Source organism: Tinamus guttatus, unplaced genomic scaffold, assembly GCF_059628265.1.
Source record: "Tinamus guttatus ecotype Peru unplaced genomic scaffold, ASM5962826v1 Tinamus_guttatus_pri_ptg000198l, whole genome shotgun sequence".
In the NCBI taxonomy this organism is placed as follows: Eukaryota; Metazoa; Chordata; class Aves; order Tinamiformes; family Tinamidae; genus Tinamus; species Tinamus guttatus.
The window spans coordinates 3781298-3807778 of NW_028288732.1; the positions used below are offsets into that span (position 1 = coordinate 3781298).

Here is a 26481-nt window from a genome sequence, read left to right on the forward strand (position 1 = left end):
TAAACTTAGATGCTTGCTTCAAGTGGATAGGGACCAAAAAAAACAAACCACCTTGCTCCATGGATCCAAATTTTTGGATACATGAGGCTAAGGGGAGGAGAATGATGCACATATAAAAAGAATAATAGTCAGTGACACTGGTCAGTTGTGGCAGATGGCATCTGCTAGGTTATATATTATGAGCTATAGCTATATGACTAGCCAGAATATAGTTGCAGGCTAGAGTCCAAGGCAATATTTTTATGCTCAAAAAGTGGACTCTAAGTCTGTTTAGCAAAACCATAAGCACAGTTATTTTAAACAGTTTATTTACATTGATAGGATTGGCAAAAAAGCTATATAAAAAACAGTTAACAGACAAAATATGACACGCTGGGAAGCATCACTAATTACATAGACAACATTGTGGTGGTTTAAAAGAGTAAGAAAAAAAAAGGAACAGAAGTTGAGAACTCCTAATACAAGCAGACAGTTAAACTGTTAATGAAATGCAGAAATATGTATATTTAGATGGTTCCTGAGATGGTGTTGGATCAGAGCAGTTGTTGAAAAAAGATGAAAAAACAGATTGGTGTGAATGAAGACACTGCTGTCTAAGCAACTTGGGTAAAGCCTTAGTAGTGCTACACCTAAAGCTTAGCACACCAAAACCAGGCCCTCGAGTTTCACCTCCACACCATCATCTCATGTATTACACAACAAACTGTTAGCTAAGTATTTGGCAGTTTCTCTTAGTTATGGCTGTTTAGAGAAGGGGAAAAATAAAACAGAACAGACACAAACACACACCACAGAGCATAATTATTTTTCCTCAGACTTCCACTTCAAAGAGTTGAATTGTCCTGAATCACCTTGGGTACTCAAAGCAAGTCCTGGCCTTTAAAATTACTGTTCAGATAAACCTACATAACTTATCACTGGAACACAGTGAGACTGCAGAAGACCATAATGGAGTCAGTAAAATAAGAATCTATTTCTTTATAAACAGCCACATTTACAAAATATCTGGAATAAGCAGCTGTACAACAGGTCAACTGTCATACTTAAAAGGTCAGGTACTTCATAACACATCTCCACTGAAGACATTAACAGCTCAGGTATTGGTTTAGATCGCTCAGCCAATTGGTGAAGCATAAGAGTCATGCTTGACAGTGGTAAGTTACACAATCATCATCTTCATTTCAAAATCTGACAAACTAGTTCATTGCCTAGAGGGGACACTTTTTAAATAAAAGAGGATGCTTCCATTATGCTGGTGAGAGAAAAAGATTTGTGCAAATGTCTTAAAGACAAAGTTGCTTGTTCCACTGATTAGCTGATCTGCTTCAATACAACTAAAAACCTCTTGTGATTAACTTAGTGTTCACTAACATTTTGCTAATTACTGCTAAGTGCTAATGACTAAGGTACCATTAATGTCAGTAACAGGTCATTTGAACAGCCAGCTGCTTGTTGGTCACTACAATATGACATTGTATTTTAAAACTGTTTCATATCAAGTGGGTTGTTGATCGACTTAATGTGTGACTCCTTTTTTCAAAGATGGAAGGAAGGCTGACCAAGGAAGGAGAAGGAACAGCCTGTTGGAGAAAGAAAAAAAAGTTATTGGGTTATATATTCAGTGTCAATAGCACAACAGTCATCCCTTGTGTTTGAAGCATGGTGTAAGGAACATAGCAGGAGAGAATTAAGAGGGGCAATTTTATAATTAATGATTTATCATTTTTGAACAGCAGTGGAATGCTTAGACTGAAAAACTCTTTAAAGATTTTCCTCATGATCATCCTGTTGAAAGATGCAGAAAGCATTTTGAAAAATAGCTGTTAATAAATTCTAATGCACGTCTTGCATTATTCCTGTAGTAACAGTCTCCTTCCACATTTAAAGAAAGAAATGTTACAGTAGTTTCTTAGAGAAACAGAGCTCCCTTCAGACCCTGCAAGTTCCTGTATTCTTACCAGATTTGAGCCCCAAATTAGATGCTGAGCACATGTCTTCTTGGCAACAGAAAGCAGTAGACCATATCACAACAACCTGTCAAAAGCTTTAGTTGAGCCTATCTAGGTTAGGAAACTAGGCAAGAGGCTGACTCCTCTAATGCTAGGAGCATGGGCTGCTCCTGGGACTTGTAATTACAGTGAAACTAATGCATCAGTGTGAAGCATTAAACATTAACCTCTTGCAACCAACTCAAATTTTTTTAGCCATTTTGTGCGAGTCCTTCAAGTACTTCAACACACAACCTTGTGCTGCTCCTTATGCCACAGCCAAGCAGTGGCAGTTATATAGCTCAGAGCACCCGCATGCTTGAAGAACCTGGTAAACGGGGATATTCTGAGCATGTTTTTTCATTGTGCAGTCCAATATCTGTTTATGACATATCTTATTTGCAGTCATTAGACAATATTTCAGTTAAATCTTAAACTTCTGTATACATAGCAGCTCTCATTAAACTCTCAAGTACTGCTTAGAACTTTTTTTTCCCCTCTACAGAAGCGGGCACAAAGTTAAGACATGGGTGAAACTCCTTGTTCAAGATCACCCAACAACTGACACTGAAGTTCTGAGAACTCAGGCCAGCGAGTTCTGCAGCTCTGACACAGAAACCACCACCATACTTTGAATTACTTTGTTTCAGTTCAGTGTTTAAAAAAAAATAAAAAAAATAAAGTCATACAGAAGTGAAATAAGAAGAAAACTTGCAAAAAACACTAGAGAAATATCTGAGAAAGACAGTCACTGAACCACAAACACCAGACCAATGAGTGCTGACTCCAACCCTGTGCATTAGAACAAGTCAAAGGAAAAATCCAACCCCAGTGACACATTGTTGATTCTATATATATATGTATATATATATAAATAATTATACTATTTTGTCTTTGTTTATGCTACTCAGACTGTTGTATGCTCATGCAACCTGGACATGAATGGTTGGAATTTGGTATGTGGCATTTTTCAGCAAATTGATCATCATCTCTTGCATCACCACAAGTGGTAGTCATAACAGGAGTAGGACATAATCTGCCAAAGGCAAGACCATTCAAGCTTTCCAAGCTGGGAGAGGGTTTTTTTTGGTCCATTTTCCCCTTTGCTTCCTACAGCGATTGGAACACAGATATTTGCAGAGATTGGGAGAGGATTGGAACACCGAACATTAACCAGACACTCGACAGATCCATTTAGGCTGTATGTAGAAGATGAAAAACAATCTGTGATTACAAAGATGTACAATAGTTGATCTAAGCAAAGAATCAATCTGGACACTGATGGTCAATCAAAATTTTTGCTCTATAGTTTTTCCACACTGAGGTGGGTGTAACACACTCCGTAACTGCTGTGCCAGAATATTATTCAGACAAATTGTTCTGCTCAATATCAACTTTGTCTCTCAATGGACTCAGACAGCTTTCTTGCAAGTCTAAGGTGGAATTAATTCCCCAGCTTGAGGGGCTGAAATCCAACCCTCACTTTTTCCCCCCTCCTTGGAAGTTAATATACATGCTTATTACACTTGCATCTTGAACCCATTCCCATTTCTTGTTTATTATACATTATAATAGCCTGTACATAATGTGTAAAACTGCAGTTTTTTGAAAATGTTTCTGCTCTGACCCGATCTTAAGATTCAATCAAAAGAGACTTTATGCAAGCTCAGTAGAGTGGAACCGTAACCTCAGAGAGGAAACAAAAACAAAAAGCCCACCCACACCACCACACACAGAGCCCCTATCAATACACACCCTGCTGCTAAGCTATAGGGGGTCCTCTAGGAAGAATTTGTGAAACTCAATGGAAAAAAAACAGTCTTTACTACCAGCTCCAAGTACTCATCATTACAGGGGGCGGGAAGAAAGGTATAGCTGACATTTTCCTGAGATACAGAGCCGCTGCTGTATCAAAATGAAGACAGAATAGTGTGGTTCATAAAAAATAAAATAAAAATTGCAGAGTGAACTTTAATCGAAGAAAGAAAACCTCAAGACAGAATCGGGTTATAACCCCTCACACTGTTTGTTCCCCTCCCTGCCCCTTTAAAGCCAGGGGATTTATTGTGATACTTCTCTCGCCCCCTCTTATTAATTCCTATCCCTGTAGGCCTACCTCAAGTGGGAGACCAGGGCAATATCTTGATGTTGCACAAATCTAATAAATAGCAACTCAAGCACACCGAATCATTTCTGTATTAAGGTACTGACATGTTAGGCAGTTAGAGAAAAATACACAGGATAAAGGCCCGAGAGCAAGATGTCCTACAAACTTGGGCTTAAGAATATATGTTTACTCAGCATACTATTTACTCAAATAGTAGGAGTGAAAGGAAAGATGATGAAAAAAATCCCTACAGATCTAGTTGCTATGCTAGTCTGCGCTAGGAAATGGCAGAGAAGAGCTGCAATGGGTAGCATTGCATTATGTACTTTTTTTTTTTTTTTTTTTAACTAGATTTTCCTAAATTCATGTAGAGGCTAATTCACTTGCATTTTTGAAGATTCTCCTCAAAATATTTTTAAGAATATTTTCCACCCTTTCTTCACAGTTTGCCTAGTGTCATCTCACTCCTTCCATTGATATTTCCACCATACCATTCTAAGTTTGTACAGCACATTTGTGTACATTGCCTTAAGACTTCTAGGACTGCATGTTGGGAATGTCTCACCCGCTCAGAAGAGGATATGTCTAAAAATTCCAGCTTCACTGTACTAGGTAACTCCTGTTTTCTAGTATTTATAACAGATTTTTCTGAGTTTTCAGAATGTTAAACATTCTCTCATTGAAAAATGCTGCTCAAAGTGACACATCTATGAACATAGCTAAAAAATTCACAGTGGATCTTAAGAGTGTTGGAATATGATCTGCATCAGACATTAAAAAAATTATGATCTTAAGGTTACTTACTTGGCCTGCGCAGCCAAACCACTTACCGCTAGTGAGGAGGTACTAGGCAGGCGGCTGCCCATGAAACTCTCATTAGTTGAGCAGGGACTTCGTCCTTCTATGCTACTGTGTGTCATTAAAGCCCTTCGAAGAGCCCTTTTTGGTGTTTTGGTGAAAGAAAACGCTCTTGTAACCTGAGAAGTTTGACAAGGATTGTCATACATGGACAAAAAACAACACACAGCAAAAAAAAAGAAGAGTCACATTACACCTACCCCACAGACTACAATAACTACCACATTAGACTACTATCCATATATTTAACATTTGGAGGAGAGGACCCGAGTCAGAAGCACATAGTCCCTCTTCCTTAATATGACCATATTGAGAACCCTGTGCGTTCTAACTTTAAGAATCCCCCTCTCTCTCTTCATACTTCTTTCCAAATATGAAGATGTTTGGAAAAATAAAACTCTGAGAAGTCAAAATCAGATTAGATTTTTCAAAGTCATGTCCCCCCACTAGATTGCTCTCAGTTGTCTTCTGCAGCTTCCAGACTATAGCAGCCTCTACAGTTTTCTCTAGGAAATAGTAATATCATCTTGAACACAGAGAGCCTTCTGGAAAGCTGCCAAGGATGAGGAGCAGATTCCTTCCTTGCTATGTCATACTCGATCACCACACATCCATAATCTTTAGGGGAACCTGACACAGCACGGCCAAGGTGACAGAGCAGAGAGGGAACCTTCCTCCCACAGCCCCAGGCAGACCCTTTCAGCAAAATAGGACGTACTTGGTCTTGACTATCTGACCAAAAAAGCCTCATGCAAAGGAGCTGTTACTTCTGCAGCCAGAGACCAACATTCAGCACTTTCTTTATAGCATGGTAGATGTTTATTTTATTACCCAGGTCATACATCATCTACATCAGTGTTTGAAAATATTTAGAATTAGGTCATTGTGACTAGTGTTAAGATTTTAATTCATTCAGTATGCCAAAAGCAGAGCTGAAGTCAGTTTTATATTTAAAAAGCTTGAAATACTAAACTGAAAATAAATTTTGTAACAGACTGAAATAACTATATATATATATATATATGTTACTTGTGACCATAATACTTAGGCCTATATGCATGTACCCCAAAACTAAGTCAAAACCCCAAACACTCCCCTGATTTCTTTAAGAAGCTTATACTTAAAGTTTTAGCTCAGATTAAGTTTATCTTGTCACTACCATAAGTCCCAGGCCTAGAACAGGAACATGAGCACAGTTCCGACTACAAAGACTATATTTCTCAGTAAAACCTGATGGAGTATCTTACCTTTTTTGATGTTTTCTTTATTGCTCTGGATGCTCTGCTTAATGTACTGTCCATATCTTTAGTATTTACTTCAATTGAATCAGGATCAACCGTATAAATGAGGTTTTCCTATACACAAAGATCACCTTAATAATCATCCACAATAATACCAACTATTGTCAAAATATCATTCTCTAGCTCATTAGCTCAAATTGAGAGGTTCTTAATTGTCATATTCTTCCCTTGTTAACTCCCAATATACAGTTAAGCAGCTATTTGCTTTCATGACATTTCACAAGATTAGCTACAGCTGCAGTCAGTTTGTGGAAACACTTCATCCATCAGTTTTATGTTTGGTCTGACTCAGTTTCAAATACGGTGTTGACTAAAATAAAGGTAATAGCTCTGAAGTGTGCCTGAGGGGGTTTCATAACATACATATCCCTTTAGCCCTCTAGCACACCTTTGACTCCTTCAAAATGGATTCTCAATAGCCCCAGCTATCAAATATTACAACTAAAACTTTCAGGTTAATACCAGCACGTTTCAGAATACTCACAAGTTTCTCATGCCTCATTCTTAAACTCCAGCACATGCAAAGCAATCTCTGGCTAGCTATTCGCAAGAGAGGGAGAGGAGGGAAAAATAGAGGAAGCAATAGGGGTAGGAGGTTGCTGGGGGCATTTTTTTATTATGGTTTATTTTAAGAAAAGATAGTTCACCTTAAAAATTGCTTGGAAATCATGAGCCTATGAGAGTGCAAGCTCTATGTAGGTTCTTCCTAGCACGGAACAAAGCAGTAGAATTAAAGCCTTTACTGCCACCGTGAGGCAGCCAATCTCTCTAGTTCTTGCATGGCAAGAGAATTAGTGAAAGATGCCTAAAAACTGGGGAGCACAGAGAGGCCTGCTCTAACTGAAGTTTAATTTAACATTTAAATCAGTAGGGAAGAAGCACGATCTAGCTGCTACAAATCGGCAGCAACAGAAATTTTAATTAATGGGATTTGGCAGAGCATGTTATGATCTGTCAGCATGTGATTTTGAGTGTGCTGTGGCATGAGGGAATAGATACACATTTACCTATTACACAGATATCTTATTATTACAACTATTAACCTCTGTTCCTAATCCACTTTAAGTAGTGAGTTGCAGTCATGCTGCAGCAAATGCTTTCTGCTCTATTTCTGTACCATGCCTGCTATTAACCAGTTCTTTAACTCCCTGTATTTAAAACATTTTCAATCAATGATATGACTCCAGAGCACTTACTGCATCTGCTTTACAAATTGTGTTAGCCACATGCCGACACAGTGTCTTCAACCAGTCTTCTTTGGGAGGTTCTTCAGTTGTCATCTGGAAACTGAGTAGTTTGTTGTTCTGCTCTGTAGGTGGCCGTACAACTAAGGCAAAAGCTTTATGGCAATCTGTAGTTTTTAAAAAAAAAATGGCAAGTAAAGAATCAGATTTCATATAAACCTAGAAATAAAAGTCTTCAGAAGAGTTAACTCTTTCTGCCAGGTACTAGACAGAGGCAAAAACAGCTTGGTGCAAGGATTTAGCTTCATGGACACAAGAGCACTACTGTCAGTGATGCATGAAGGATGTGGACAGAACACATGGTGGCTGTATCAAGAGGCTGTAATCACCTGTTCAGACAACTTGAATCACTAAATAGTTTGCATGCTATAGTTCACAGACTAGTCAGTCGCACTGGGTACGACAGTAGATGTCAATTTCATTTTCGATCTGATTTTCTAACTCATGAAATGTCAGATTATTTCTTTACTGACAGGGAACACCGTGAACAACATTTACCTATTTCGGCAAGACAGGAACAAACAAAGAAGTTGGTATTAATTATGACATAGTGAACTACCCAAGTTACAATGATTTCGTTGTAAAAATCTGACAGATGTTGCTCACTTGATAGCAGAAAATTAATCCACCGCTGATACTCCTCTGTAAGAGGCAGCTGAAGTGTGCTAAACACATTCAAGAAAGAAGTGAGACTGCACCTTCTCCAGCTCAGAAAAGATGCATCAGAAGAACAATCCCGTAGGAGAGAACAGCTGACCTCTCCCAAGATTTTAGTGTACTGAAGCTCATCGCAATCAGTAACTGGTGTTCTGCAACTGGGTTTCCGATCACATAAGCCTCAAAGCAAAATTAAATATTATACTGTAACAAGAGCAAAGCGAAAAAACACTTCACACACATAAAATACAACTAAAGCTTAGCATTCTCTCCCATGACAGCCAGCCTTCATCCTTCATACTCTAAACCAGTTCTCAGTTACTATCAAGGTACTTCAAAACATACAAACCTTCCGTTTCCCTGATGTCTAGCACCTTCTTGATCTGGGAGAGAGGCATGAGAACAACATGCTTGAGACATGCAGGAGGCCTGGTGTGACCATGGGGACTCTTGAAAGCACCAATAACTTTATGCCGTTTCCTTGCAATCTGCAATTAAGCAGAAGACAATAAGAGATTAAAGATAAAAGGTGTATTGCTAATGCCTTGTTTCCCTTCTATGTTTCTTATATGTGGGAAAAATACTCTGAAGAGGTTACAATTACCCTATCACATAAATCTTCATGGATCATGGATCTTCATCTAAGTCTTCAGGTAGCCCAACAATACTGGCTACTTAGCATTAACACCCTCACCTCTGAAAAGAGTCAGAGGCAGAGCAATTTTGCATTGTAAACCTCAATTCCACCCTGCAGAACAAGGGAATCCTTCCACAAGGCATCCTAGATTTAAACAGACAAGAACATCTATGTGCATGAACCTATTCTGGCTGTGTTGTATCCCCGAAGAACCACTTGCTGTTGTCCAAGCATACGCTCCTTTTACTACAGAAAACAGCATGTGTTTTTCTGTGCAGGAATTACTGCAGGCTTTAACCAACACATATCATGTACCAACAGAAGCACAGTAATCCTATTCAGGAAGGACATGTGACAGTTGCATAACCTACAGCAGAGAGCATGATGTTCCAGAGAAATTCAGAACAAGCATCAAGAGATGATGACCCTAGGCTTGCCAAAAGATAAGCATAGGATGAAGTTGAGCCAATTCACAGAGCAGACCCGCTCTGAATTTCTTTTTGTCTTTTTGTTACATACAAAATAGCTATTTTAAAACAATACTCTTTGAACAGTATGCTGCAACAGCAAATTAAACTGTTTTCTTTTATAATGGCATTGCAATCTCAGTAACTAACTTGAAGGAGAGAATTCTAACATAGACCTCTGCAGCAGGGAAGATTGGATCAATCACAACCAGGCGTCATGCCATATTTGTATGTATGGGTTTTACTTTTTTTTTTTTTTTTCTTCCTTTTTTTTGTTGCTGGTCTTGCTCATATTTGGGTATTTTATATTTAAGTACAAATAACCTTAAAAGGACTAACATGCTGCTGAGGCAGGGATTACAACACACTTTTATCCACCAGCGGCATTCAAAGTGTAATTCAGATAAGCAGTTTAACATTTTGTGAATAATCTACTCTATTTAGAGCAAGAAAGTACAGATATACAATTTCCAGGTATCCATGATACATATCTACATATCTGTATGTAGAATTGTTCAGAGGGGAATGCGCAAAAGCACACAGTGCAGAAATACTCTTGCATTTATCTATGGAAAAAAGTTTAGTGATCATCAAGACAAGCATCAGTCACCTATGACGCCAACATATTAGAACTACAAGCCTTATTTCCAGGAAGCAATATTAATTCTCTTTTCTATAAAGGAATGACTTTCATTGCCTTTCAATATTAACTTTTTTGATCTTGCTGCAAGACAACCACAGAGAACTGACTAGGTCCTCATGTTGTCTTATACGATATAGAAGTACCATCAGCATGCATCGTCCTGACTAAATTATGCTTCACAATGCTTCTAGATTTTACTTGTTTATAGTGTTTAGCATCAAGCATTTTGCAATTCAATTCACAAGATGCACTTACACAATAATCTTACCTCTAGACAATCATTAAACAGGAAGAGTGTGACCTGCTCTCCCTTGTCACAGAGATCATCACCAAGTGCAACAGTTTCCAAACGCTGAACTAAGCTTCGGTGAGAGGACAGGAGATTGGCCTGTAAGATAGGAGCAGAGAGCTCATTAAGCATTTAATTCAAGGGCTGGATTATCACTTGCAACTGAACAGTACCATTGCATTTTAACCTAAGTACTTCCACAAAGGGAACAAACTACCACTCATTTTCATAGTTCTACAGCTTCAGAGAATTTACTTACTGGACATCCATCAACTTCATAGACAACATCAAAGATCTGCCTTTGTGCTTCAGTTTTCCTTTTGTCTTCATTAATGTGTCTGAAGGAAACATATTGTTTATTTTCAGTACCAAGCAACGCTAATGAACGTATTGTATTTAGGATGCATAAAATAATGAAATTAAGCATTAAGAAATATATTCATTCAGTAATAATAGAAAATGCAAAAATCAAACTTGCTTGATCATTTAGAAATAAATGCTCAAACACTATATGCTAAGTATATAGGAGACTTCAGGTCTAGAATAACTCTTGTGCATGATACCAGTAGCTAATATATTATTTGGTATATACATATATATTTTTAAACACATAGATTATGATCCTGGAACCCGTTCAATACAATTCTTTACATCTTGTAGTTTTCCCCAAGCCAGGGCTACAACTCACGAGCTCAAGGAACAAGTGCAAGCATAACTGCTATATAGAAAAAGAAACGGTTTTGTTAAAATTAAACCACCATTTGCCAAACAGCAAAGGGTGTCTCACTGATGGAGGCATAAATCTCACTTCTGAAGTGTAATGTATCTAATTAGCTTAAGACTCAAGCTATTTAACTGGTGGATTGATGCCAGGAGCAGCTAAGACAAAATTTTTAACAGTAGTGCATCCTTTAAATCTTGAGGTATATACATGCTTCCACTGAGATGAAAACATTTCTTCCACTATGGAAGTTGTAACTACTATTGGAACAGAACAGAGAAAACTCAAGTCAACATCACACTGAGGCAGGAAGTGAGCAGTTGTTCAGGTAGAAGTACTGGATAACAAAGCCACAGACTCCTTTCAAAAGCTTTGCTACGGAATGAGCATGACAGCAGCAAGAGGGAGACATCTGGCAAAGCAGAGATGTAGCTTAAACTCTTCATATTCTGTTCCCCCTTCACCCATTCTTCTGCAGGGAAATTCTGCAAAAATATCAGTCACCATACTCTGAAGAACACATGCAATTATGTATACCTGCATGCAGACTAAGTGTACAGCAACAATATGCTCCAAGTTAAAGCAATACAGAAAGAACTATACACGGCAGTATGTTTCTTAGAATATCACTTACGTCATCACTTCCTTTAATGATTCAATAGCTCTCTCTAGAGTTACTTTGTCTGGGTTTTCTTCTGCTGTATGCTTCTTAATATCTATGATTTAAAGAAGAATAGTATAAGTTTCCAGATCCTTAAAAACTAATGGTCTTGAGAATATAGAGAAATAAGAAAAAAAGACGACAGTTTGCTTTAAAGTTAACACAATTTCAGACTTAAAGTACTATTAACACTCAGCATCAGACTTCTTGTAATTAGGAATAGCTTTTCCTACCTAAAACAAAAGCAGCCATTTGCTTAGTTTTAGCATCTTCATAGACAGACTAATACAAAAATTACACAATATCATTAGATTACCATTTAGAAGCAGAGCAACACTAGGCAGCCTCTGAACAGGACGGATAAGGAGTTCAGCTAAGCTTTGACGGCCACATTCTGGTTTAGCTTGATTTATCTGTAGGAAAAGAGGAGAACGGAAATAATTCTCATTAGTATAATTGTGTGGAAGCTGTGGGCAGGGAGGGAAACTTTTGCAGACATTTACCTTGAGGAAGGCATGAAATCTTGGCTTCTGTTTTTCACATCTTGTAATAGTTTCCTTGCTCATTTCAAAGAAATTCACAAATGGAGGGTATGTTTTCAACAAGTCTTTTGACTGAAAGAAAAGCAACTGTTATGACTCTGCTTTACATATCATGTAGCTTTGATCATATGAGTATATGTACAATGCTACTCAGGCATAGCTTAATAAAAAAGTAATAAATGCAAGCTTAAAGTCAAAGTTAGATATTTTTTGCATGCCAGATGCCCAAGACTTAATGCTGTTGATTAAAGACAGCCAGCTCTGAAGAAAAAGTCAAGTACTTATGATGTGACAAAAATTGCTCAACACCTCTTAAGAAAAAGGCACATCATCACCTAGCAAGATATTTTTGGCAAGAATTTGGGAAACTGCATACAGATATTTTCCCTATGGCATACTATCATCTTTGGATCATTATAGACTATCACAAGCAGTGCTTAAGATCAAGAGCTTCAGAAACTGCAGCACTGTTTGCCCCAATATGATCAAGTCTGTGAAAGCACAAGATGTCTAGCAGACATATCTTAAAATGCATTGCAGTCCCAGAACTAGCCTCTCCATTCTGCACACTCTGTACTGTGGGAAACAGAGTCCTTATGCACTTTTATATGTCAACACTTGGAATTTCACAGGAATGCCTTGCATTCTTCCTTCTTCACAACTGATCAGAAGCAAAAGGTAGCTAAGGTTCTACACCTATCACAAGGTATACACATTTCAGCTGGATTGTGTAAGCTTGGATTACCTCAGTAAGACAAGTGTATCATCCAATTTAGAGCTAATAATTCTAAACAGAAGATACCATTAGATAGACTAATACACTTCTTTCTCATTCAGCAATGCTTTATTTGGGTTTGCCAAATCAAATACAAAGGTTATTTAAGACAATAGTTTGAGGTCTCTTCCAACCTTAACCATTCTGTGTGATTCTGTGATAACAGAGCTATAAAGTGAGAAGCAGAAACTTACATATTTGAGAATGATATCACCAATACTTCTGCTTTCAGTCCAATTCATCATAAGATCTTCCAGGTCTTCCTAAAATATATGCAGGAGTAGGGTAAGAAAATGAGCCATCCAACCAAAGCAGCCATCACGGATCTCTATACATAACAGTTATGTACTAGGGGATAGTTTACATGTCATTCCAACCACTACACTTTGCTTAGCAAGTAGACATTTACTACTCTTAAGCAATATATCCAATTGACTGTTTGTCAAGTCCTCTTGACCAGACCTCTAAGTTTCTTCCGTAGTTCTAACTCAAAATAACATTTAAGTCATAGCCAGAGTGGAGAAAGGATACAAGAACATGCAGAACTAGTTTAGAAGAGTAACACACACCAGAAGCAGAAACTAGACTAAATGTGAGAACACAGAAGATATTTATCTATAGGATACTGTTGTGAGGAGCACTATAAATAAGGAATGTAAAGCAATTTTTATTGAATAACTTAACTCTGCTGTCAGAGAACCAAAAAGTACTTTGTTAGCATATGTGGAGTTAAAATAATAACAGGAATAAAAATATCCCAGCATTATAGATCTCTCACACTGGTCCCTTTGCTGCATATCTTAACCTTGCTAGAATGTGTGTTTCACCAATTAGAGAGTTCTCATGGAAACATACAGATAATAAAACCGGCTATCCTAAAATCTAAACAAATTCAGATTAAGCCTCATAGGCCGATGACAAGAGACCTCCATCAAACCAAACACAAAGCTTTGAAGCAATGTAAGCAGAGTGCAGCAACGTGCCAGCACTAGCCGACTCTGCTACAAGACAACAGCAGGGTCCACTAAACTACTGAACACATCCCAAGGGGAATTAAAAAGAAGGCTACGCAGAGTTGAATTCATTGCAATTAGAAAAGTGTAAAACTAGTATAGGATTTCAAGTCCTAAACAGAATTGAAGCAGAACTAGCATTCCCTCACTTGCTGCACCAGGGTGTCAAGGAAAGTGAGATCAAGCTGTTAAGCTTTATCCTTATCAAGCTGATACAAGCTTATTCACTGTCAGCTTATAACAGAGCCACAAGGGCACAACTGGAGTTCAGGATTCACCTTAAGTGAAGGGAAGCTGTCATTAACATTGGTTTGTTTCCACCATCTATCCTCTTTATCTTAATCACACTGAGAAGGAAGGAAAACAGATGACCACATCCAAGCAACTTTGTCTACCCTGCATGCTGTGCAGCATCCTAGTTGTCACACAAGCAAACATGCTCCTCTTTCCTCTCCTTATCTCTAACGGTGATTAACTAGACACATCCCCAAGAATTAAAAAACACACAACCTCCCCCTGACCCACATACACACACACACCACACAATTGCAAACATCAGACCACAAGCCCATTTATTTTAAGGGCCTAGCGTTAAGTGCAGACAAGAACAGATATATGCTAATATTTAACAGAGATTTTATGACTTCATATTTGATGAACGCCTGCAACAGTCTGCTGACAGACCTAGTGATGGTTTCTTGTGTAGAGAGCTTACAATCCAAATCAAAAAATATGTTAACAGAAAGAATGTTACGAGAACTTAAAAATACAATCTGATACAGAATTCTAGTCAGCACCTAAGAGACTTCAGTACCAGGTTGTCTTTAGAGGTAGAAACCTGAGGCAGTTTTAAGGAACTGCTTATTTTTGATAACTGGCTCAAAGTTCTTCAAAACAAAGGGCGAGTTTTTCATACTAGGTGGAAAACAAACAAACAAACAACCACACAGACTTTTTAAATTCCACCTAGCAAATATGACTTAAATTATACAGACAATCTTAGTCAGTGTCAAAAGTTTCCCTACTGAGAGGTTACAGAAAAAGCTTGCCTTGATTTTAATGTGAACATCAAGAATATCTGGTATGCTGCCAAATATGGTCTTGATCTCCTCCGGTGCAAGGATTGGTCCTCCAAGTTGTCCTTCCTTTTCCAGTGGTACTTGAAACAACTGATGAATTAGAGGATAGAAGGGGGAAAGAAAAAAGAATGAGACTGTTGTTTACTAGTTTTTCTTCTCCCTCCCATCCTCCCCTTACTGGATTAGAAATAACTGTGAAAGCAGCATTTTTCCTGCAAATCACACTTTTCTGCATAATCTTGAGGCATTCTGCATCCTCTCAGCAAGACTGTTATGAGGTGGGATTTTAAGATACAAGCACTCTGTTATTCCAGCATAACTTCCTTTCATCTCTTTTTCTACTCACACACATTGTAACTCATTCTCTAGGTATCTGATGAGCTGCAGTGCAAATGAGTTTGTGATAGAAGCTGGAGCTATTCATCTAAGCTTTTTGCTATCCTGATCTTCTTGGAGTCAGTTTTAAAAAATGAAGATACTATTTTTGTGAAGTTTGGTATTTTCATATCAACTACAAGTTCCACTACATAAATTCAGTCTTTATGATTTAATAAGCACTTTTAGCATGCCATTTTACTGACAAGACTTACTTTCACTGTAGTCTTTTATGGAGCTTTGAAATACTCAAACCCTCGAAAAGCTGAAGATCATAGGTTGGGGAGAGATCACAGGTGAGGGAAGGAATAAAAATACCCACTGATCTAAAACACTTGATGTCTTGTTACAACTACAGACTGTATCTGCTTTAAAACCAGCTTACCTCAATGATTGTTGTTAGAATATCAACGTAGTTACTTTCTGTCTGATATAATTCCTTCGCAACCTGCCATCTTGCAGACTGCTTCAATGGCAGAGGCGTTGAGTTTTTAGAAGGCCTTGGACAGGATTTTGGCGTTTCTTAAGAGGAGATATAGCAAAAAAAAAATCTCTATTACAATATAACTCCTATAAAGCTCACCCTTAAAGATAGAAACCTTCAAAGTTCTCAGGGAAAGACATCATCTTTACTAAGGCTGTTCCATAAGTTACTCTGCAGATTATAGCAGTCTTTAGAGAAATATTTTAATAAAGCCCTATTGTAGAATTGCAACAATCATGCATTATTCTTTAAAATTAATCTTAAGTTGGTAGACCATTTTTTGTTTCTGCAATGACTTAACCTTCTTTTACACAGAAACTGAGATAGATGTTAAATATTATTTGTACATATGACATATATAGATTTTCCATTTGCCATGTAAGCAATTGTCTTTCATCTCTCACTCCCGTTGTATTAAATATGCAGCTGAAAGCCATTTGTTATAATTCATCTTTCCTTTCAAATTTATTGTGTTTTACCTTATTAGGAAAGAGAGACACGAGTCATTTTCTCCTAGAGCTAAAGCTGATGAGGATCTGGGCTGCTCAGATTTTAATACTTATATGTGTATTTGATAGCAGAGAACTTTGAAGAAAGTTCACTACTATCACACTTAGTCTGAAATGAGTACCTTACCTGTTGTTTTCAAAATAGCAATCTTTCTGAAACTGCCTGCTGATATTGGATTAGCAGAAACTTGTGTCAGGGGACACAGGAGTATTAACATTATCCTTAGATAATGCTAGTTATAATGCTCGTCTCTGAGAATAGGCTGATCCTTACTGCATTCCTTCTGAATCACCATTTACAGACTGTGCCTCATCGAGATAAGTTATTTGAGCTGTATACAGTTTTCTACCAGTAGCAACTCTCAATGATGGAACTGGGACTTGTTTTAAAACCTCAGGTACTAGCTTTTGACTAATCCCTAATCTTGCAGATCTCTTGTCTATGACACACGCACAAAAACATTAAAAATTCTTTGCCAATTAACCAGTCAAAACAAGATGGTGATTTATATTCTTGTGAACTTTTAAACATAACGCAGTTTGTTGGCATAAATAGTGTTACCTCAACAGAACATTTCAAAGGTCCAGAAGAAGTGGGCTTTGCAGGAATTTTCTCTTTAGTTCCTTTAGGAAAGGATCCTTGGTTCTCGTTTCTCCGAGTATTTTAGTTCTCCTTTTTCCCAAGTATTTTACAAGAGGGGGTTTTGGATGGCTTAGTTAACTACACTGCTTGTTTGCTGCAGATTTTCAGCAGAGTATTCCAAGCACTCCCAAGTAACACTGCCCTGTGCATTCTATTTATTACTTGCAAATGATTTCCTTATTTTCTTTCAGATTTGAGTATGCCTATGACGAGGACAGGAGGCAGCATGGCCTCTGACAGTGACTGAATTCCTCACTCACTCTTATTCTGCTTTCTGCACACTTTGAAGAGGAGAAAGTCTGGAATTACTCAGGAACCTGTACCAGAACCTGTCAGACTTCCCCCACCATCACTATGACTTGCACAACTTGCAGCAAGATCTTAATCACGGCAAATGTCTGAGTGAAGGTTTTAGCTCTACCTCCGTTGGTAGTGCTTGACTCTGGAGTGTTCGAAATATCCAGCAGGGACCCAATAGAGAGCGAATGTTCGGCTGAGGGGCGCTTCCGAGGCGGGAACGGCGACATGTCCGTTTCCCTGGTCAGCTGGGCAAGCGTCTCTTTCAAGCGCCTTCTTTTACGGTTGCTGGTTGGAGTATTCAGAGAAAGTAGCGACACAGACTTTTTGAGGCCTGGACTCTCCGACTGCAATAAAAGAAGAAAAAAGTTATATTTTTTTTAATTGTTACCTGCTGTTTCCAGTTCAATTCAGTGCAATGACGATAAGCTAGTTTGAGAGATGAGTACACAACATTCTTATTAGGGAAGTTTATGGAATCCAGACAAAGCCCTTACTTTTATTAGAAGCCACACTAGTATTTTGCTTCAATAATAAGTTTGATCTTTAGGAAGCAGGAAAAGGTTTTCCACTGTTGACAAATTTCACACAGCAAGCATAAGAACCACATACTAGTTGCTATGGCAAGAGCAGACAGACAGGTCATTTGTATTCTTCACATTCATATGTTAGTTGTAAAATTTATAATGGCTTATCTGGAATTTAAATGTTGCTTTAAGAAATTAAATCTGACTCTTATTGCAAATGCTAATTTTACATACTACTTAAGGCATGAGAGCGCTCAACATACCTTTTCAAATAAATACATGGACTCTCCAGCTCTGGCATCCATTTGAATGCTTCCCCAGAACCACTGAAGAAGGAAGAAAACAAGCCCAACATGTTATAGGGTTCATATGAACTTAAGAATATTCTAAACAACATATTTAAATTAAGATAGCTTGCATATCCATATATAAACGTGTGGCTTAAAAAAAGGTAAATTTGTCTTACATATTGGTTAGCATAAGAAAATATTCTTTTAAGAATTTATTAGTACTTACCTCTTGCTTTACAACATAAAGACTTTTTAAAGGTTCAAATGGAAGGTCTTTTACTGAATTTTCTTCAACCACTAAGTGTGTGCACCGGTCATCACCAACTGGCAAATAATGTCCTCCTAGATAAAGAAAACAAGATGAATTGGTAGAACTTCAGAAGATTACATTTAGAAATCAGTGGCTTACTTAATAGTCCTGTGACACCTAGCATCAGTAGACAAATCAAAGACAGATAAACCTTTAGTGCAACACTCAGTTGCTGAGCTTACATTACACCCCTGATCATAAAAGCTGTCTACTGCCAGTAATAAGTTGGACATAGCATGAAACAGTGAGATACACACTGAAAAGCCAAGAGAATCTGGAGTTCAGAGGGCTTTAAAACCTCTCTACTGATAAATGCAGCATTTGTCTGAACAGTTTTTCACGCTTCTTAGAAGAGCAAGCCAGGAACAGTCACTCTCAAGTCCACAAGCTAGACACATACAACCTGCATACATCAGAAGTTTATAAGTAGCTTTAGGTACAAGATGTCAGAAAGAAGAGCAAAACCAACCAACTTTCATCTGTTTTGAGGAAGTCTTACCATTACAAGCTTGCATTACTCCCATTTCTGTAGTTTGATTGGTGCTTTTTAGAAATAAGGGAGCAGACACTGTCTGTGATCTGTTGGATCTCTGCTGTCAGTAAGATTCTTTGCACAAACACTACCAAAATATGAAAAATCTTCTAGAGACTCGCTTACCCGTGAAGTTTCATATCAAGACTAAAACACTGTACAATTCACAAAAAGCACGTGCGAACCTATCTGACATTAAACTGATGAAAATGTAAGCAGGAAGTGTGGCACACAGCATATTTTTCAGGATAACCTCAAAAATCCTGAAATCATTTCTTTTTAAAATCGTAGTTTCATCCAGACTTGGAAGTTTAAAGTCTTTATTATTTACAGGAACTTAAGGATTCACAATCCACCATTTTACCATTTTAGTCAATAAAATATTTGTACTAGGGAAATATTTATCATATATAATGCCATTCAAAAACAGTAACCTTGCATTTCTGTCATTTCTTCCATGCTAGCTTTCTCTTCATCAGAGAATCCAAGGAAACTTAACATGCAGTCCTGAAAGGGAGGAACCTTGAACTGATTTCTAAAATCCTCATCAGCCGCACAGAAATCACTGAAAAAGACATGCACAAAAAGAGTCACTAAAACAGTAGTATGTCACTATTTAAGTTTACATACCACTACCAAACAGTGTTTTAGTTTGGGGGAGGGAACGTAGACACTTACATTTCATTTCTTTTCTCCCAAGCTTTATAAATCCAATCAGCTTTCATGATTGGAGTACCCAGACTCACAGCAATCTAAGAAAATAGGGAAGTAGAAGCTGTAACAAGTGAAATGTCCATTTAAATCTCTTCCATATCAAGAGGAAAAAATCATAATTTCCATCTACTTCTCAAGACAAATACTGCAAGAGACAAACATAGTCTCTAAGGAATAGTTTGACAGTGCTTTTACAGTTCAAGGTTAGAATGTTAACTCTTCAGTGACCAAGATTATCAATAGCTATTTCAACATTTAGTCAGAAGTGCAGTTAGCCCAATATCCTTCACTACTTAAAAAATGCAAAACCAAAACCCAAATCAGTTGAGCTTACATACTCTGAATTTGTCTCCTTGCGTTGTGTTAGCCACCAGATGTGTAACCTTTGAGCTAAAGTCTCTTCGAATAATTCCACCCATATGATGAACCAAGGTCACTAGTTTAACCTGAAAATTAAAAGGTGAAATTTTTTCAGTACACCTTTTGAATATGGTACAGAATAAAAGTTTAAGGATCATTTACAGTGTCACTTAAAGGAGTTTACACTAAATGACTAGGGTGAAGTGTTGCACTTTTGTTGTGGAGTTAAAACAAATTGTTGAGAAGATAGAGCTGGTACATCAGAAGATCTGTTGACTCTTTTCTGAAGATTTTGTAGAACTTGAGGAAGACTACCCAAGTCACCACCATTCTCATGATCATCATACATAATGATCACATCAGAATCACATTTAGATCACATTTCACACATTAGAAAAGAGTGCAATGTTATCCATCACTAATATGGCCAACCGTACCCAAAACAATAATTGCCAAAATTTTAAATAAAAATTAAACAACCTGTCCAGCTTAAATCCAGCTGATCAAACTTAACTACCAGTCCTAATACTAGGTGGAGTTTTCATTCATCTTGTCCAGACTAAAGTGTAGAACCATATTATCAATTCACAGGTGTCTAATATGAAAATTAAGCACCAATTGATGAATTTTAAGGACATTCAAAAGCCATATCACAAGACCTGGATAAAGAAACAGTTCCGTTCTCATTGGATATCACATTTTGGAGTAAAACAAAACAACGAAGATGCAACTCATTCCTTCATAGCACCTTAGTCATAGTAACACACTACACCTAGTGTAGAACTGGGAATTATTTTAAAAGCAAGTTAAACAGTTTTACCAATCCAAAAACAACAAAAGAAAAAAGAAAAATCTTACTAATTCATCTTTCTTTCTGAATCCCGTAAAGCACAGTACCAAGTTCAACATACTTGCACAGTACAGTGGACGACATGAGAAAGGTAAAGGCTGAAACAAAAGTAGTTGGTTTATTAGCAAAAAGCCTGCAGTTTCCAGTAGAGTTTTAGCATCTCTAATACAATAACCCTATTGTTTCTAGTATGAAAATGTATTATAGACTAGTTCAAGTCTGTACTCAGTTTGCACTTCAGCTTCAGACTTTCCAAATTCTGATAAAGTAACTAGAACAACATCATTTCCCAAGTGCAGTGCTACATCCTTTTCTTCCCCAACCTACTTCCTTCTAAGCACTGGCCTTTGGAAATACAAACTGTCTGCTAGACCATGCTGCCTTCCATAATGGCATAATCCCAACTTTGGGGGTCAATAACTTTCACAACTACTGTAGTAACAGCGCTGTCTTATTGTACAGTCTTACCACTGTCTACCTGGCCTTTTTCACTCACTACTTCAGCACAACACTATAAAATGATATTAGAAATCTGCTTTCCTCAAAATTACCTTCCCAAAAGAATCTTCTTCACACGCATGGGTGGCAAAGCAAGGCACACAAAGATTTTGTTTGGAATATTTTCAAACTCGTTGTATGAGAGAACTCCTCAGCTGATTTGACCAAAAGCACATACCTCTCTTTTCTGTGCACAGTGCAGTACTACTGGAGGTCCAACAACACGGCAATCTGCTTTGTAGAGGTTGCTAAACACAGAATCTTGGAAGTCTGCTACAACAAACACCGTCTCAAACTCTGGGGAATCAGAATCTCCAAGTTCTTCTATTGAGTCCATCTTTATGTAGGGCATTTTAATTTCCTTGATTTAGAGGTTGGAAAAGAAAGAGAAGCAATGTTCAAGCAACATACTTACAGTAGGATCGCATTTAACTGTCTTGATCTTTTGGGCCATTAAAGGCGGGGGGACGGGGAAGCAAAGAAAAAAGGTAAATGCAAAGACAGTTAAGATTTCACTGACAGACTCATAAGATGTATTTGTCAAAGCTAGATGAGTTATAGAATCATAATGGTTGGAATCATTCCTTACTATAAGAATAGCTATGAACAGTATTTTTTTAAAAAAAATCTTAGAATTATTTTTGGAAGACAAGAATTGTAGTAGTTTCAGTAGTTAAACATCAGTTCACATTGGCAATATAGTACTGGCAAAAATCCATATACTGAGGTTGAGGGAGAACCTTAAGTAAGCACACCTGCTTAATGAAATTTCTCCCTCTAGGTTGTTAGAACAGCTTAAGGTACTCCTGGATACTGCTATCAACTACAGCTTAACACAAAATGCTAGCAGAAGCAAGTTTAATACTGCGTAAGACCTAAAATACAGAAGTCATTTATTCCTGATATTTCAAAAGGGCTTAAAAATAAAGTTTGGTCTGTTCCAATTTCAATGTTTACTTAGAAATTTCATTTTCTAGGTTTTTCACATCAAGAAACAGATAACCACTTCTCACATTTAATTTCAGATGCAGTTCTCAGCTGAAATAGAGGTCAATTAACCAATTAAGAAGCCCGTTCATAGCAAAAACTAATGAAAGTGTTGATTTAATATAAGCATGCATTTGAATGCCTCCTTTGATCTGTCTATCCCCTTGCTAGAAAACACTGCTAATTAAGAGCTGAAGATACTAACTCCACAGTTGAGTATTTAATAAAAAGACAGAATGCAATTTTTGAGGTGAGCTTCAAATGACACCATCAGACACATTAGCTTATTTTGTGACCACTACACCCCATTAATAGAAAAATCAACATATCTGCACATTTCAGTCCCAGTGAAGTGCAACATGCTGCATGCAATCACGTGTGCTTAATTGCATGACATACCATATGAATAATACTTTTTATTAGTTTTTCTTCTGATTTATCAGGACTAGTTTTCTTTATCTTTATAACTGGAACTTCCATTATCTTTATGGTCTGTGGAAGAGGAGAACTTTAGTACAAAATCAGCAAGTTACCAGGAGAGTCTAGAACTCTATCTTATTATAGTGATTTTTTTTAAAAAAATCTTAGACCTACATACCTCCAAAGCTTTCAGAAGCTCTTCACGTTTCCCTGCTTCCTGAACCAGAATCACTCTTGTTTCTATCTGAGGCATTTCTTCTGTTTAGAAAAAAAAAAAAATTAAAGAAAAAAGCATTTTAGATGTAAATCAAGCAAAAATTCAAAAGTGTATTTTCCCTTTAAATCAGGAACAAGGGGCATCTTTTAAAAACAAGCATTTGCTTAAGAAGCCTGTCCTTTTATTTAAGCATACTAATCAATCAGCACAACTTTTAGAAGTGAAGTGGAAATACTTTTTCTCCCTTTATTTATATAGCTTTCAAAAGTCTGCAAAGGAAGGAACAAGTGCTGCCTCCATGGCATGCATTCCAGAAAAGAGCCATGGAATTTTTGGAACAGGCTGCCCAGGATAATGCTGCAGTCACCATCCCTGGCAGCATTCAATAAACACGTAGATGAGACACTTAAGGACATGGTTTAGCAGCCATGGTGGTGATGGGTTTACAGTTGGATTTGAAGATCCTGTGGTCTTGTCCAACCACAATGATTCTGTGATTCTAATGCATTACAGGTAGTAGAAATACTTGAGCTCTATTACATACAATCTGTGGTTTAAAAAAAAAAAAATCACTTCAGTAGCTTTGGAAAGCTGAAATATCTAGAGAGTCACTGTAAAAATATGATACCGTTAAAATTGACTTCTCCCATTACCTTCAACATCTGAAACAGGTGCAGGAAATACATTCTCTTTTGAGTTCTCTATAATTTTTGAATCTAGAACAGAAGAATCAGCCAAGAGACTCCTCCCAGTTTCAGACATCAGTGTACTGTTGTCAGACATGATTAAGTTTCAAGTTTCTCTCTTCAGCACCTAGAAGATAGATGCAATAAGTTAAGTTTAAACTGCAAAAGAGCTCATTAATAACAGTAATAAGAGTCTTTTGAATAAGACAACCAGAAGCAACTTTAAACTTCTGGAGAGAGGAGAGGAAAAAAAAAAAAAAAAAAAAACCCACACACCACTCTTCACTGAAATCCCACTCACACTGATGGAGCAGCTCTGAAAGAATACTAGGAGTCAAAGTTGATAGGCGGGACTGACAAGAAGGCTCTGACCAAAATGGTTTTAGGCAGGCTGCTAGCTGCAAAGAAGGTGTACTTGAACTGAGCATCTGGGAAACAAGGAGTCTAGTGTTCACTAAAAACATTTCACCATAAAACACTTTCCTTGCTTTCCTTGCTTCAGTACTAAGCCATTATAAGCACAATATGAGACCAAAAACAGCACTGTTCATCTAAAACATTAGTAGAGGAATTACGGCACAGAGAACCTTGCTAAAATTTCACTTTTTAGGTGAACTGAGTAGGATTATTTTGGTTTAACATTAGAGTGAAGAAAAAGGAATCCCGGGGAACATAAGAAGCAGACCTTAAACAGAGAAATACTAGGTTCCTCCAAAGTAATTGATGCAACGGAGTAAAGGAGTTAAAAGGACATATATAGGAGACTACAACAGATTGTACATCTACACCTACGTTAACTCTGACACAGAGGTACCACCCATTCACCACCAGATAAAGAGGTTCTGTGTTCTCACAAGCAGAATACAGCTGTGCCTTTCCTGCTATTAAAAAAAAAAAAAAAAAAAAAAAAAAAAAAAAGCTGCACACTGGAAAATCTTAACTACCTGTACAAAATGTGTGAGGTTATGGGAATCTTGTAGCAGATTTGTTCCATGACACCTGTCCAGAATATAGCACGTTTTCTTCCATGTATCCAAAAGTATGCACTTCCTGTGACTCATGCAAATTTAAGTATTTGCACAGTGATAGCAATAACTGGAATAACCTCTGGACAGCTGTAGTGAAACAACTCCTGTATTTCTTTAACAAAAGAAGCTCTTCTTAAGACTATAAATGCCCCTTTGAAAGCTCATCTCCAACATAATATATTAAAGCATTGCCTGAAAGAGGTAGTAAAATCCCAGGACAGCAGCATCCAACATTTTAAGTGTTGTAAAGCATGTCCAATTAGGTAGAAAAGTTAAATAAAAGCACTAAAAACTGGGAGTTTTGCTATGACAGCAATATAGAAAAAAAATAAAAAAGTCTATCTTCTAGAGTTCAGGAGATCACGTCCGAGACTCTGGGTAGGATACATAGTGTCCTCGTACCACATCAGAGAAGGTCCTGACATCACACTGAATATTATGCCCATGCCACAAACCTTTCATAAACCTAGGCATATTCATCTATCAAAATTGCCACCTCTGTTGCAACTATAACGTCACACACAGCTCTGCATAGCATGGCCCTCTCTTCTGTCCGCCTTCTCTCTGTGTCTACAAGACCACCATGGGCACAGCAGCAACAGGGGGAAAGGGCAAGACAGAAGAGAAGGATAAGAGCAGGTTGGGAAGACCTGAAGCAAAACCAAGCAGTACTGAGGCATCAATGCAGCGGATCTCCAAGGAACATATGATAAAGAAGCTGCATTGTGTTTAAGATCCCAAGCCCTTAAGGAAGGTGAAGTCCCAAGTCCTCCACAGCCACCCTGTCTCACAGGCTCTATGGAACCAAGTTTCCTATCACACAGTTGTGGCCAAAAAAAAAAAAAATTACATGGATAATCCTGGAAGATTCTGCCTTGTTAGCCATTATTACAAGACAGACAGTTTTATGTAAACTTAGACAAGCAACCAAAAATAGCTGCAGTTATGAGTATCTAAATTAAAATCATTCAGGCTCTTAACAGATTAAAAACAAGGAAGTGTCCATCACAAAAGGAGCACTGATATGATTCCCATCACACAGCCATTGCTTCATCTGGTAACATGAATGTGAGCTTGCGGTTTACGGGAACTGCAGAGCATATCAGGGAAAAGGCCCCTACTGCGCTTTGTGTGCAGATTTTGCTTTATGCAGCACCCAGTTACAATGGTCACATCCAAATTCTTATTCCTACCCTTTATTGCAGGAGTCGCAGATTAGATAGTAACATAAAGCTACTAGTAGCTGGACTCAAGACATTGACAGTTTCAAGAATTGGAAGAGAAAGAACGCACAGAAGTCACCAACACGCTTCCCTCTCATGTACAAGGAGGTAAGAAGCACCAAAACTAACATTCATCTAGCCCACCAATGCACGACACCCCAGTTGTTGGGGGAAGGCTTCAAAAACACCCACGCTCACAGCCACATGTGCCTTTAAGCAAGGAGGCAACAGCAGCCTTTCCCTACTGCTTGTTTCCCTCCAGAGAAGCCACCCAGCAGAGCGAGCTGTGATGCAGGGAGGAGGCTGGATTGGATGTGGCCGCTAGTGCAGGGCTGGGCATCCAGCAGGTGCAGGAGAGAGGCCGCTGGTGGCCGGGGAGGCCCGGGGCGGCGCCGGGCACCGCAGCCCTCGTCCTCCTCCAAGGGCCGAGGCCTCCTCGCAGGTGTCCCGGGCACTGCCGACCGCGCCAAGCCCGCCCGGTGCCGCGTCCCGCCCGGTGCCGCGTCCCGCCTCACCCACCGCACCACCAGCCTCCGCCATGAGCGGCCG

General features: G+C 38.1%; 1 protein-coding gene across 1 annotated transcript; it reads right to left on the reverse strand.

Annotated features, from left to right (window-relative positions):
- Positions 1-1242: 1242 nt before the first annotated feature.
- On the reverse strand, positions 1243-26481 carry ECT2 (epithelial cell transforming 2). The gene is made up of 25 exons (XM_088523902.1): positions 26452-26481; positions 23649-23808; positions 22957-23036; positions 22758-22850; positions 21550-21732; positions 20882-20971; positions 20002-20109; positions 19628-19701; positions 19384-19514; positions 18334-18449; positions 18081-18143; positions 17415-17637; positions 15743-15879; positions 14953-15072; positions 13085-13153; positions 12077-12187; positions 11890-11986; positions 11547-11628; positions 10451-10529; positions 10171-10290; positions 8505-8643; positions 7451-7605; positions 6201-6308; positions 4926-5072; positions 1243-1580 (listed from the first exon to the last, which is right to left on the reverse strand). Exons 2-25 carry the CDS (start codon positions 23776-23778, stop codon positions 1491-1493), a joined length of 2745 nt encoding a protein of 914 aa, XP_088380028.1. The 5' UTR covers positions 23779-23808; positions 26452-26481; the 3' UTR covers positions 1243-1490.

What these genes read in the sequence shown, in the direction of transcription:
- ECT2 (XM_088523902.1), bottom strand. Translation starts at nt 23,778, where the DNA reads ATGTCTGACAACAGTACACTGATGTCTGAAACTGGGAGGAGTCTCTTG. An exon ending in TCAGAAAGAAAGATGAATTA is followed by an intron (nt 20,110 to 20,881) that starts GTAAGATTTTTC and finishes TTTAATTTTCAG; the next exon opens with GTTAAACTAGTGACCTTGGT. An exon ending in TAAAGAAAACATCAAAAAAG is followed by an intron (nt 5,073 to 6,200) that starts GTAAGATACTCC and finishes CAAACTTCTCAG; the next exon opens with GTTACAAGAGCGTTTTCTTT.